This window comes from Crotalus tigris, unplaced genomic scaffold, assembly GCF_016545835.1.
Source record: "Crotalus tigris isolate CLP2741 ecotype Arizona unplaced genomic scaffold, ASM1654583v1 scf7180000017814.3102382, whole genome shotgun sequence".
NCBI classification, from domain to species: domain Eukaryota; kingdom Metazoa; phylum Chordata; class Lepidosauria; order Squamata; family Viperidae; genus Crotalus; species Crotalus tigris.
In genome coordinates, this window is record NW_024096652.1 from 2628948 (window position 1) to 2642400 (window position 13453).

The 13453-nt window shown below is 37.2% G+C and overlaps 1 protein-coding gene across 4 annotated transcripts in view; it reads right to left on the minus strand.

The window, feature by feature from the left end:
• GRB2 (growth factor receptor bound protein 2) overlaps window positions 1–13453 on the minus strand; it is an 83504-nt gene that overhangs the window by 53488 nt on the left and 16563 nt on the right. For 3 of the 4 annotated variants that reach the window (XM_039342927.1, XM_039342924.1, XM_039342926.1), the window contains exon 2: window positions 12683–12927. In XM_039342927.1, coding sequence (XP_039198861.1) covers window positions 12683–12760 — 78 coding nt within the window. In that variant the 5' untranslated portion in view covers window positions 12761–12927. Of the gene's footprint in view, window positions 1–12682; window positions 12928–13030; window positions 13244–13453 lie in introns of those variants that run through there. The other variant, XM_039342925.1, reaches the window with a different exon arrangement.

A 13453-nucleotide genomic window follows, 5' to 3' on the forward strand; every position in this document is an offset into this window, starting at 1 on the left:
ATATAAAAAGAAAAAAACAGGTGTACTACTTTATTAATTTATGGTATACTCACCATCCTGAAAAAGTCTAAAATCCTAATCAAGTAATTTAGAAACAGTTATCAGTTTGAAGCACACAGAGTTGATCCCTATGATGGGCTATTCCCCACATGGCAAGATGCTTTAGAATTCTAAATTTTGAAACACATCAGTGTTCTCTTACCCAAGAACACTCGGAACCCATTGCTTCCGAGAACAATGTAAGAACTTAGTTCTCAAACTAACACCGTTAAATATTAAACTGCTATCATGAAAAATTAAAGCTGATTTAGTCAAATATACTAGGTCGTCTGTTACAACTGCTAACTCAGCAATAACTCAAGAGTAATCTTCCACTCCCCAAAGTGAATTGCATGAGTGGGCAAGCTCTCCTATAAGCAATCCAGAAACATTATGGTACAAATATAAGAAAAGTATCATGCAGGCCCACACAAAACTGAATCTACAGACATTTAATTAAATGTCTGGGAGTATAATGATACAATTGTAACGCAAGTCAACTGAAAGCTTTTCTTCACAATTAGTTGTTGCAATAACTCCAGCATACTTTGATTTTTCTCTATAAAGACACTGTTGGTTTTAAGGACCAGGAGCACTGCTGGAAACCTGCTGAAACAGTTTATTTTCATCAACACCCACAAGCATGGCAATTCAGGTAGAATACTACAACTCCCTAGCAATCCACAACATAAGGCAGGTAGTGTTGTTGGTCTGTCAGCTGCCTCCTTCCTGGGCTTTTGTGCCTGCTTTCCCCCATTTTCCTGAAGCAGTCCTTGTCCACATCAGATCAGCAAACCTCAGGGCATCATCTGCTTGGAAGATAAATAAACGAAATAATATCCTTGAAGTTTGCTAAGGTTAGCTCCCTTTCTAAACCCACAAGTGTGATAGCAATATGATTTCCCCTCTACCTGCTTAGAGCCTTCCTCTTGCACTACTTTTGGCCTATTCAAGCAACAAGACATCCAATCATTTCTCCACAGACAGGTGGGGGTGGGGAGTGCCCCTTGGAAACCAGCTAAGAAATAAACCCAGGCTTGCAAGTGCATACACAGCTGAGTCTTACTTTGCTGCTATAGACAGAATAAGGCACTCTACATGGGGCTGCCTTTGAAGAGTATCCAGAAGCTTCAGATGCCGCAAAATGCAAAAGTAAAGTTACGTGTGCCCCTAAAGTGGTACACCTCTGCTTTGTTGCTGGTTTGCTTCCAGGTCCAATTCAAGGTGCTGCTTTTGATCTTTAAAGCCTTTCATGGCATAAGGCAGTTTTCTGCCTCTCCCTGATTATATCTGCCCAACCCATCTGTCTGGCAGAGGACGCATACTACAGGTCCCGTCTGCCAGGGAATTGTATCTGGCACCACTGGAGGTGGGCCTTCTTTGCCATGGCGTCCATCTTGTGGATTCTTCTCCCCCAGAAGTGAGATTAGCTCTATCCCTCCCAACATTGTGCAAGTCCCTCAAGACCTGGCTATATTATCAAGCTTGGAGGTCTAGGGGACCAGGGAGATTTTGTGATGGCTCCCTTACTGTGGTTAATATCATCCTCTCCTCTGTTTTGTGTGCTTGTGATAGTTATTTTTAAAATTGTGACTTTTTGTGTATTTATTGATTTATTTTATTTGAGTGCTGTATACTGTCCAGAGTCATATGTGATTTGGGCAGCTATACAAATATGATAAATAAATTACTGAATGGTAAAATATGGTAACAGGATGCCTGTAAACACCGGACTTTGGTCTTTTTGTGTGTCTTGTTTATTTTTATCCTGTAAAACCCAGGTTCTATGTTGAAATGATTATGGGAATATAAAATATGAAAGGCTGAGAACCACTATACTAAAAGAAATGCAATTACAATTATTTTAAGAAGTCAGATGCTTGATTTTATGTAATGGTTCTAATGTTCTACATGCACTTTGTGAGTCATTTTAGTCTACTTTAAATATACATGCAAATTAAACAAGGGCTATGGTAACAGAGATGTTATTTGAAAATTTAAGAAATAGTGTTTCCAAATATAGAAACTCACATTTGTGTATTATAATACAGCAGGTTCTTACTAGCTAAATAATTACCTTCATCATTAATATGGTTTTTGAGTGAAATTCTTCATGTTGCCGTTAAAAAGAAACTGCAAATGAATCTGACTTATTCTATGTCTGTCTGTCTATCCAATTCTATCAAATTCATTGGTCGCCGATCTTACCACCTGGTAGCTCTGGGAGGCTTACAATACTAAAAAATAAAACTATGTAAATAGAATGCTACAAAACTATAAAAATACAAAATATAAAATACAAACTACGGTAACTAAAAGATGGGGAGGATGGGCAGCAAGATGGGGAGAGGTGAGATCTGATATTGATCTATAAGCCACCTCCAACATGAAGCTCCTCCTTTGGTGCCCCAAACCAACTGGCAGTGCCAGGTCCTTCTTTTATGTTTGTATCTGACTCTGTTCATCTTGCTGGCTACAAACCAAATCCACACAAGCCACAAACCCTTTATTTCATCCTGTGATGATGTCTTAAATCAGACTGCACTCAAAGTATGCTCTTGTTATATAGCCAGGAGGGATCTACTGTGCATTACTGCCTACTCTGCTTTATTGTCCCAAAATCCAAGGTCTGTACTTAGCAATTGGATGCCCAATTCCAGCTCACATAAGCGACGGTTTGCAAAGCCACCACCAAGTGCCACCCTGCAACTCTGCCATTTTTTTTTCTTGCTCCATAGGGCTGTCAATCATACAACCTCTGTAAATGAACAAGCAAGCAATCCCTAAAGCATTGAACACAAAATAATTGCAAAACATTCAGCATGTTATTGCTTTCAACTGACCATTTTATAAAGCATAATTCCATCATAAAAGGACTAAAAGATGGCAGCCACAGAGGAAGCACAAGAGCAGAGTTCTTACACTACAGTTCATTTACAATTTCCAATATACAATATTTGTCAAGCCAATCTTTAAGTATACCAGCTGCCTGGATAGCCACCCTGTTGTTAATCAACAGAAAAAGAAAAGTAAATCTGAAATCTGAAAATCTAATCTTCCTTATAGAGGATTGAGGAGTGGGAGAGGCAGGCAGAGGAGGTGGTCCCACAGGAAACCAGCCAACTGGACCACAATATTCACAAAGAAGCTATCATCTCAGGCCTCCTCCACGTGCATTAATGAGCCCTGTATCACTTACGTGCAGATTCTTGAGATAAGATCATATGGAGATCACTGCTACAATGGGGGAGCATGAGAAACCGTCTTTGAGCTGCTTTGGCAGAAGGGTGATTTGAAATAAAGGTGGAAGTAAAAGGTCACACGCAGTGGGGCCAGTGGGTGGGGTATGTTCTTGGCAGGTCAAGGAGGCATTGTGAGCGTGGCTACAGAACAGCCCCCCCCCCCAAGAATAAAGACCACTACAAACAGAGATGTCATAAAAAGCATCGACCACTGTTGATTTTGATTCCTGGAACGACACAGTAAGCATGGTAAAGCATTTCCTTTTTAGAATTCCCACTCTGTAAAAGGGATGGAAAAGAAGATTAAAAAAAAAAACCTAGCGAGATTGTATAATTATTAGGCTTACAAGATTGGGGTGGGAGCTGTTACCAGCCTTACAACATTATTGAAAGGATACGCACTTGTTGTCAAAAACGGTATTTTGTCTCTCTGATCAGTCACTGATCAGCTCCAGGAGGAGCATGTTAAAAAGAGATTAAGAATTCTAACATGCAGGAACGTTTACAACATCCATCCACTTCATCTGCATCATGTGAGGGGGGAAAAAAACTACAATAAACTATGCTGCTCAATCAGCCACAATTGACTAGGGGACAGGCCTAGTCAATTATGGCTGATTTCAAAAGCAAGGCAGAAATGGGCTGAGTTGTATGTGGATAGGAGCCCACTAGAGAACAGGGATTATATTCACAGACATTATGTTAATAGATATAGGTTCTACTCCCCTAACTCAAAAACTGTACTTAAATAATGGCAGCTTGCTAACAATGCAAAATAAAAAAAAATGCTCCCCAAATTTAATCCAAACAATGAAAAGTTTCCCTTGTCCAGTCATGTCCGATTCTAAGGGGTGAGGCTCATCGTTTCTTAGCTGAGGGAGCCAGGATTTTCCAGACGTTTTTGTGGTCATACGGCCAACATGACTTTACACTGAGGCGGGTAGAACACTGTTACCTTCCCACCGAAGTGTTACCTATTTATCTACTCGCATTTGCATGCTTTCAAACTGCTAGGTGGGCAGGAGCCGGGGCGAGTAACAGGATCTCAACCCAGGGCTGTCAACAGTCATCTTTAACTGCTAGAGCCATTGTGCTTCTAAAATAATGAAAAGCCAACTGAATCTGATGTAATATTTCAAATTTTTCTTTAAGAGATATTACACCGCACTTGGGATAATGATACAATAAAGCGCACTTTCATTCAAAATCAAGTAATTTTTCTGCATTGGATTGTTTTAACCAAAATAAAATAGCTACCCAGCATAGTGGCCCTTAGCTCACAAGCACCCAACCTCATGACTGCATCTTCTGGTCTTTCTCCCTTCACCAGTCTAGGAGACGCAGGATCCCATAAGGCAGCTTTAATTGTGACTATAGCAGGAAGGCATCACCTTTGTTCTCTGCATTGTCATTCCTAGACCAACAAGCCAATCTGCTCCTCTTGGCAATATCCTCCCTCTCCCTGGGGGTCAGATTCTGGACGCCCAGAAACAGTCAGATTGTAATCTGTTTGTTTTAATCTGGCTATCTTCATCTCTTACCTGGGGAGATAGTATATCCTAAATCAGTGGTTCTCAACCTGTGGGTCGGGACCCCATTTGGGGTCGAACAACCATTTCACGGGGGTCGCCAAACCATGCTGTCCGCCATTTTTTTCCCTTTTCCCTAGCTTTCCTACTCCCTCTTATTGGTGGCCACACCCACTTGGGGGTCACCACAACATGGGGAACTGTATTATGGGGTCACGGCATTAGAAAGGTTGAGAACCACTGTCCTAAATTATGTTTGCATACTACGGGGTATGGATACCAAGAGTTGAGAAATACTGTCCTATAATATAAACACATTATCTCTTTTTCCCAATAATTATATTATAAATACATTAAACTGTGAGGGTGAAGGTTCATTCTCTGAGCTTGTGGGTTGTTTCTGAGTGTTTTGTTACCAGGCTAGGTAATATATTCAGCTGAGTGCTGAATACTCTGCTGAAGATGTTACCTAGCCTGGTAATGAAACGTTTGGAAACCAACCCACAAGCTCAGAGAATGAACCTTCACCTTATCTTACACCCAAGCTACAGATATTCGCCAGTATTGGAAACATTAAATTAGAATTATAAATACATTAATTTTGTTAATTTTTTTTTGAAAAATAGGTGTAGATTTTTCACTAATTTTACGCTACCTTATAATTCCAGTGGTGGCTCTCTTATGCCCCCAATTAAAACCGTTTTCGTTATTTCCTAGGGTGGAAATAATGGTGAAATGTCATTCAGAATTTATGTAGCACCAGCCAGAATGGTCTTTAACTATATAAAATTCTCCTGCCCTCAAAATGCAAGGCAGTTGCTCAATCCCAGGAAAAGACACAACTGCTTTCAGGTGTTCCTGAGAAGTGCAACATGCATAAACATTCCAAATCACGTTTTGCTCTTTGAATCCAGACCTCTGCAGAACCCTAATTATTAACTCTATTATTCATTTCTAATTCAACAATACTGCATTACAGAAACTTTTAATAATTCAGTTTTTATTACTTTGTGATTCAGAAATTAATATACAGTATATAAACATGAATTCATGTCAAACCATGGAATGTGGAGACATGAAATTTGTAACAAGCCATACATTTAACTCAATGCTTCATCATATAATCAAAAATTACAGATATTCATGCAACATTCTTTGAAACATTGTTTTAATTTTAGAATGTTGCATGAACCAATTCACTGGTTGGTAAATCATGTTTCTGGCTTAACCAATATGATCTGTGGTTAAATAAATCATGGTTTAGGGCAGAGGTAGGCAACCTTGGCTCTTTTATGACTCGTGGACTTCAACTCCCAGAATTCCTGAGCCAACTCCCAATTCTGGGAGTTGAAGTCCACGAGTCATAAAAGAGCCAAGGTTGCCTACCGCTGGTTTAGGGTAACACAGCTCATTAGTCTTAAATATTAATAAAAATGTCATTGCTATGTTAGGAATGCACTTTCAAAAAAGGTTTTAAGATATTCTTTCTCACATTTTAAATGATAAGATGGATCATTATAGTGCAACTTTTGGGTCAAAAACATGTCAGAGAAAAAGCTGGATTAACCTCCAGGATGTTAGTTTCCCAGGTACAGGGAATGTTTGGCATTAGGAAATATGACCAAGTCATCCACCACAATCAGGTTACTGTGTAGTGTTTCCATCTAGCAAACACAAGAGACGTATTTAATTTGCTGTTTTTAGAAGTGAGCTTTTATCAGACTGCCAACCTCAACATGACTCTGCAGCAAATAACAACAATTACACTGTGAAATGGAAAAGGAAACCTAGGTAAGAAACCCTATTATTACTTGCTGACCTCGTTCACAAATATGTTCCTTATGCAGTGAACTTCAAATTTGTTTTTTATGCAAGAACTGAAAATGCAAGATCAGCAACAACTCTTTGGAACAATTCTACTTGACTTCTGATTCAAAAGAAACATAAAAAGCATACTGAAAAATAATGTGAATGCCATTTAAAAATGTGAACATTCACACATGCCCCTTCTAAAATAATGCAAAAAACCCCCACCCTAGCTGATGTTTGTTGAATTTTTTGTTTAAAAGCAATATATTTCCAGTTAGATGACAATACATCTTGCTCTGGTTTGTCAACATAGCATTCATGGATTTTCAACACCTCCAATATTAGCAGTCTACTAATCACTTTACACAATGTTTTCCATCTCTACTGATATTGTCTAAGTAGTGAAAACATAGTGCATTTATCACTAGAAAATAAGCTGTTGCCTATTCTTATGATGTGCTACAGTATATTAAATCAAGATAAAGGATGGACTTCATTTCATTATCAACCAGGGTAAATGTGGACATCTATCCTTTCTCCATCATGTGCCAAATCATAAGCAGCATTGATGCACTTTATATCTGAACAGTTGCCAGCTGGCAGAGATCCCAACAGAGTTAAGAATTTATTTGCCAGAAGCACATTAGATTTTAAGCAATAATACTGGGTAGCCTATTGGCCTTCTCAGTTGGCAGCCTATAGAAGCTAAAGTATTACCAAAGAAGCCTAAATGCATCATGAAAGATACTAAATAATTCAAGTTACAAAATAATCAGACAACATGGTTAAAAATTAACCCAATGAACACCTGAATATGCATTCTACTATTTTCATTTCTAAAATACAACAATATCCAAGATGCACAGGAAATGAACTTCACATTTTAGAATGGATGTACTGTAGTCATCTGCAAGTACTAAAGCAGTATATTTCTAATTTTCAATTCCTGCACTGAACGTTATATCTGCAGATACAAGTGCTAACAATCGTCATGAACATGTTTTATATCTAATTTGGAGGTTTCACCATTTCTTAGGAACTCAGAACTCTTTATGCATAATATGAACGTATCAAAGTTTTTAAATTATTTTTAATTCAGTTGACATCCTGCTTTCTACTCAAAAGAATACTGAAGAGAGGTTAACATCTACAGATCACAGAATGAAACATTACAAAGTTAAAATGCTAACATTAAGAATCTTGCAAAAATATATTTATTATTTGAAACATTTATATAGTTGCCCATTTTATATCAAACTCTGGGCAGCTATCAATCAAGAATTAAAATATCAAGTATTGATATTGAGGGATTGATTGTTAGATTATAAAGTATAATAGAAATAGAAAGGTATTTTTTTCCACTTTTTTCTGTTTTGTTCTTTGTTTTTTTTCTTTGCTCTTTTTCTTTTCTGATATGAACTAATATACGGTACTTTTTTATATACACATTAGAACTGATAGTTACTTTGTAATAGAAGAAGAATAGGGAAATGTAAGAAATGATATTAATAAATGTTTATTGAATATGTTAAGGAAAAAGGTAATGGGGAGACTCCCAAAGTGTTAACTATGTACTCAGATTAGAAATATGGAATATAGTAATTGAAATAAGTAAACTTCATACAGGATCTGGATTTGTGGATCTATTTAGATGAAAGGTTATTGAGGATTGATCTAGCTGTATTGAAATATATCAATTTGAATATAATATGTTATTAGAGGGGAAAGAGAGGGTTTTTTTTAATGATTTAATCTGAACTTTATGAGTATGATTTTGTTGTGTGGATAATTGATTGCCCTGCCACCACGCTGTTTCGTAAGCACTTGTCTGTAAAATGAAAAAAACAATAAAATTTGTCTTAAAAAAAAAGAATTAAAATATCACTAACGAAAACATAAAAACCATATTAAAACTACTAAAACCACAAACATTAAAAACAAAAAACCTAGCACCAAGTTATGTTTCCAACACAGAGTCACCTCCTCCTATCTCAGAGATTAGGGGAAAAGCCAAGCCTTCACTGCTTTTTTGAAGGCTAGAAGGCAGCCCAACTTCAAAAGCAATGGTGTTCCATAGGGCAGGGGCTACCATGGAAAACACATGCTTTCTAGCTCCCATAAGGTGGCAATATTTAAGGGAAGGAACTAGGAGTATGTCCATCTGATATGTATCTTGCCTTCTCTTCTAAAGGCAGACAGGTTGGGGATTAAATGAAATCCTACAGAGGTTGTGATCCACAACCCACATTCCGTACATTTTAGGGCCTTGAAAATGATCCAGAACATAATTGAGCCTTTAAGATGAGACAAAATGCTGCAGCCCACCTCCTTTTAAATCAAAAGTACATTTCATTATTCTTACAATATTGATCATCGGTTCCTTTGTTCAGTTTAACATGCTGGTTATATATTTTGTAGCCTTAGGACAAAAACAGGAACAATTACTAGTTTCGAATTCCCACATAAGACAAACACAGGATGTTTTGTTCCGAGCTCCTACTCTCTGGCTTTAATATATGACTTTTGTTACTCTCTCATTTTAAGGCTGTTCTCAAATTATACTGTATAATTATTTTCTTGATTTTATTATGTATTGACCTATTTTGCCTAGTTGGCAGACGTCGTTTATAAATACAAATGATGTAAAACAACATGCCTAGTTTAATGTTGTTTGGGAGAAGTATAAAACATATCATCTAAACAGTACAAAAATAATCTCTAACGTTTTGTAAGGCAAATGAAAAAAAATCTGTTTTCCTTGCCAGGTAGCAGTATATTGTGATAGTTGATTGAGAATAGGCAAATTTCCCTATTTTCAAAGTGAGAAGCAAAACTTATCATACTATAGTCTCACATATACAAACACAGAGCTGAACAAATTTACACAATTTTGAATCAAAGGTTTATTTGCTTTTGGAACATAGGTTACTACTGAACAAGTAGGTAACAGTTGCAGTTCAAGTGATAGCCAAGAACTGAATATATGCATTTCCTCCAGTGTCAATACTTATAAATAACATTTTTAAAGACGATTTAGTGAAAATTTGTCCAAGAACATGCATTTTGTTTTCTTCCCCAACACTATAGAAGGACATTTCTAATCATTCAAGTGTTGAAGAGCAATACAAACCTATTCCTTTTGAAAGTACCATTTTTAAGACATACTGAGAATGGCACGTTATAATTAAAATAATGTGAATATAGTTAATAAAGGTAGTCCTTGACTTATAACCACAATTGAGCCCAGAATTTATGTTGTTAACTGAGAAATTTGTTAGTGAGTTTTGCCCCATTTTACGACTTTTCTTGCTACATTTGTTAAGTGAAACACTGCAGTTGTTATATTAGTAACCCGGTTGTTAAGTGAATCTGGCTTCCCCATTGACTTTGCTTGCCAGAAGTTTGCAAAAGCTGATCACAACTCTGGGACAATGTGACCATCATAAATATGAACCAGTAGTCAAGCATCCAAATGTAAACCAAGTGACTATAGGGATGCTGCAACTGTCATAAGTGTGAGAAATGGTCTTAAGTCATTTTTTTCAGTGCTGTTGTAATGTCGGTCACTAAATGAACTGTTGTAAGACGAGGATTACCTGCATATATTCATCAATATTCTTCAGTGTGGCCATATAAGAAGTGAAAGGATAATTTAGCAAGATTGTAAATCCAAACAAATTGTTAACTTCTATGGCCTTCCCTTCATAATTCCTATACTTTATAGATATATTTCATTAGTTAATAGAAAAAAGCAAAAACACAATCAGTTGGGAAAAAAGTACAACTAAATCCTGACCTGAAGCTGAAACAAAAAGCTTCATTAATTTATAATTAATTACCTAATAAGGACTGTGAAGTATAATGATAAATGTGTTGGACCCAGCCAACGTTATTAAATTCTCAGATATTAATTCCAATAGAAGTACAAGTAACTTTGGAACCAATTCAGAAAAGATTTCACTATTTCACTGATTTTCACCTCAATCCATTCATCCATATTTATTTCAGAACCTTTTCTTTCTCAAGAATTGATGAAAGAAGAAAAAAGTTGATTGTATGTCAGATAAAAATATCTAGGTTTCAATTGTGCTTCCACTTAGTATTGATGAACAAATGTTATATTTTCCAATTGTGATATAGAAACACATCAAAACCTAATACATATTTCTCTTTTAAAGTACTAATGAATATAGAACTTTGCTAATTCAGTTATCTGACTATAAATTGGATAATTTGAACCAAGTTGTTTTAAATTGAATCCATCCTCAAGATACATTGTGAGATTTGATCCGGGCTAAACTAGAATCTGAAATTGAATTAATTCAGTAGAATTAATTATTTTCAATACCAGTTTTATAAATCATATGACACCTATTTTTGGTTTTGAATGTTGGATGAAACCAAGGAAGCAATGCAATATGAGATGAAGTAAGGCTTCAATGCATGTTCTTTAAAAATGATTCAACAACTGTGCTGCTATATCCAACATTGCAGGCAAGGATAATTTTAAATAGGAACTTGAAAGGAATACCATTCTTTCAGGCACAATGGAGGGTTTTTCCCTGTGACTTGATCCCCTTACTAAATGTTAACTATATTGGAAGGAATCTATGAATATTAGTTTCCCTTCCCCACTTCACTGAATTAGATGTACCACATTATTAATGTCAGGATCAGATATTAATAAATATGTCATTGGTGAAGAAAAAATAACAAAGTTCCAAATATTAGTGACTAAACTATTAACATTAATATATACAATTCAATCTAACATGAACCCAGGAAAAATAAGGCTAATCTGATTTAAGTCCTCCAGCCTTTTCTTTTGCTCCCCAAATATAGCATCTGAGTTTTATCTTTTCTTAGTACAAAGAAGGAGGACCAAACACATTTACAGTTTGACATTATAAATATCCCACCCTAAAGCTTAAGCAGGCCTGATTTAACTTTTTATATCCATTTATTTTTATTACCTTGTAGCCTTTAGCCAGAATTGTGAGATATATTTTAAAATTAAAACACTTTATTGTCCTGCTGCATTATATAGTTGTATTTTGTTTACAAACTGTTCCCAGACTCTATATACTTATAAAAACTATGAACTATATTCCAGAAGAGGTTAACCATACTATATTCTATATTTACCTTGATGCTCAACTACTATCACTTTGTTTTATTAGCTTAACAAAATAGAGATTTCAAATTGAACATGAAATTTATACATCAAATAATGTATTCCTTTACTTCTATATTAACTGAACTTATAAGCTAATTTGATTTTCTCTGAGAGGAAACAAAAGAAAAAAAGTAGCATTTTTTTATAAAGACCTCCAAGATCCCTTCTTTCCTCAGTAATTCTAAGGAAATATATAAGGAAAATATAAGGAAAGCAAAACGAGCAGTAGTATATTACACTATTACTTTTCATGAACTGTGGCAGTGTTTCCCAGCTTTGGCAACTTCAAGTATGTGGCCTTCAATTCTCAGAATCCTTAACTATAACAATCTTTGCTGAGGAATTCTGGGAGTTGAAGTCCACACACAAAGCTTCCTTTTCAAGATGCATTAATGTTACTATCTTCGGTTGATAGATGTACATACAAATAAGAAACCACAGTTTAAAAAGTATGTTGTCAGAAGAATATAACATAGGGTAGCGGAAGAATATTCCTAAGCAGAACTGATACATACAAAGTAAAATTGCCGTTTTTAGCACTCACTGGCAAGAATTCTTTCTTGCTTAGTAGCAGCTTTGACAATACCAAAGCGAGAAGGAAACAGACATTTAAAATGGGAAGGAAATAACTGACAACTACCCAAACCTGCAGTATCATACAGCAAGTTGCAATAAAACATTAGTGCAGCTCTACCACTCAACCTTTTTACATGAATAGTAAAAGTACCAAAAGGCAATTTGTACACCAAATGAACAAAGACAAATTCAACGTGTGGGAGGCGGGAGGGATACAAGGTCTGTAGGAATGATATGACGGAGATTCTAAAGACAATCATTTCGGAGAAAGCCTGAAGAGGGCAATCTTGGCCTCTTTGTGCACCACTTACCTTAAGAATATCTCCCCGTTTGAAACTGAGCTCATCGTCTGCGGTGGCTTTGAAATCGTATTTGGCGACAGCTTCCATGCTGGGGTCGCTCTTGGACGGCAACGAAGAGGAAAAGGCGCTCTCTCCCTGAAGCCTTCTCCGGGAACGCCCGGTTTAGCTTTGCCTCTCGTCCGCGCCGCCCTTTCTGCCCGACCTCCGGCTCGGTCTTTCGCATAGACAAGGGAAACAGCGAGGGCCAATCCGCCCTAAGAGGGAAGGAAGAGAGGGAACATTGAGGGAAGTAGCCCGGATCAATGACAGGGACCGCGCCCTGCACCTCTCCCTCTTCTCGACTCAGCTCAGCTTTACCGCTTCCTCTTTCTGCAACCTCTCTTTCAGCTCCCGGCGCAGGCAGGAAGCGTCGAGTGGCATTTACTACGGCCAATAGCAACTAGTCCAAGAGGACGGACGCAGACTCCCCCACTCCAGCCACCGAACAGGATAGGGAAAGAAATCGGCCTGCTCACGCCCCTCCTCCTCGCTCTAGAGCAGCTGGTGCTGCCCGCCCTCCAAAGCGAAGCCGACACATAAAGCCGGGCTTCTCTGCTGAAGGGGCGCTTCTTAGAGCAGGGAGCGGGCAGCAAAATCGACTCCCTCCCTTGAAGGCAGAAACCGGGAGTTCTCTTGAAGAGATAAACGTTAAGCTTTTTTATATATATGTATATGTGTGTGTGTGTGTGTGTGTGTGTGTGTGTGTGTGTGTGTGTATGTATATATGTATACACACACGCA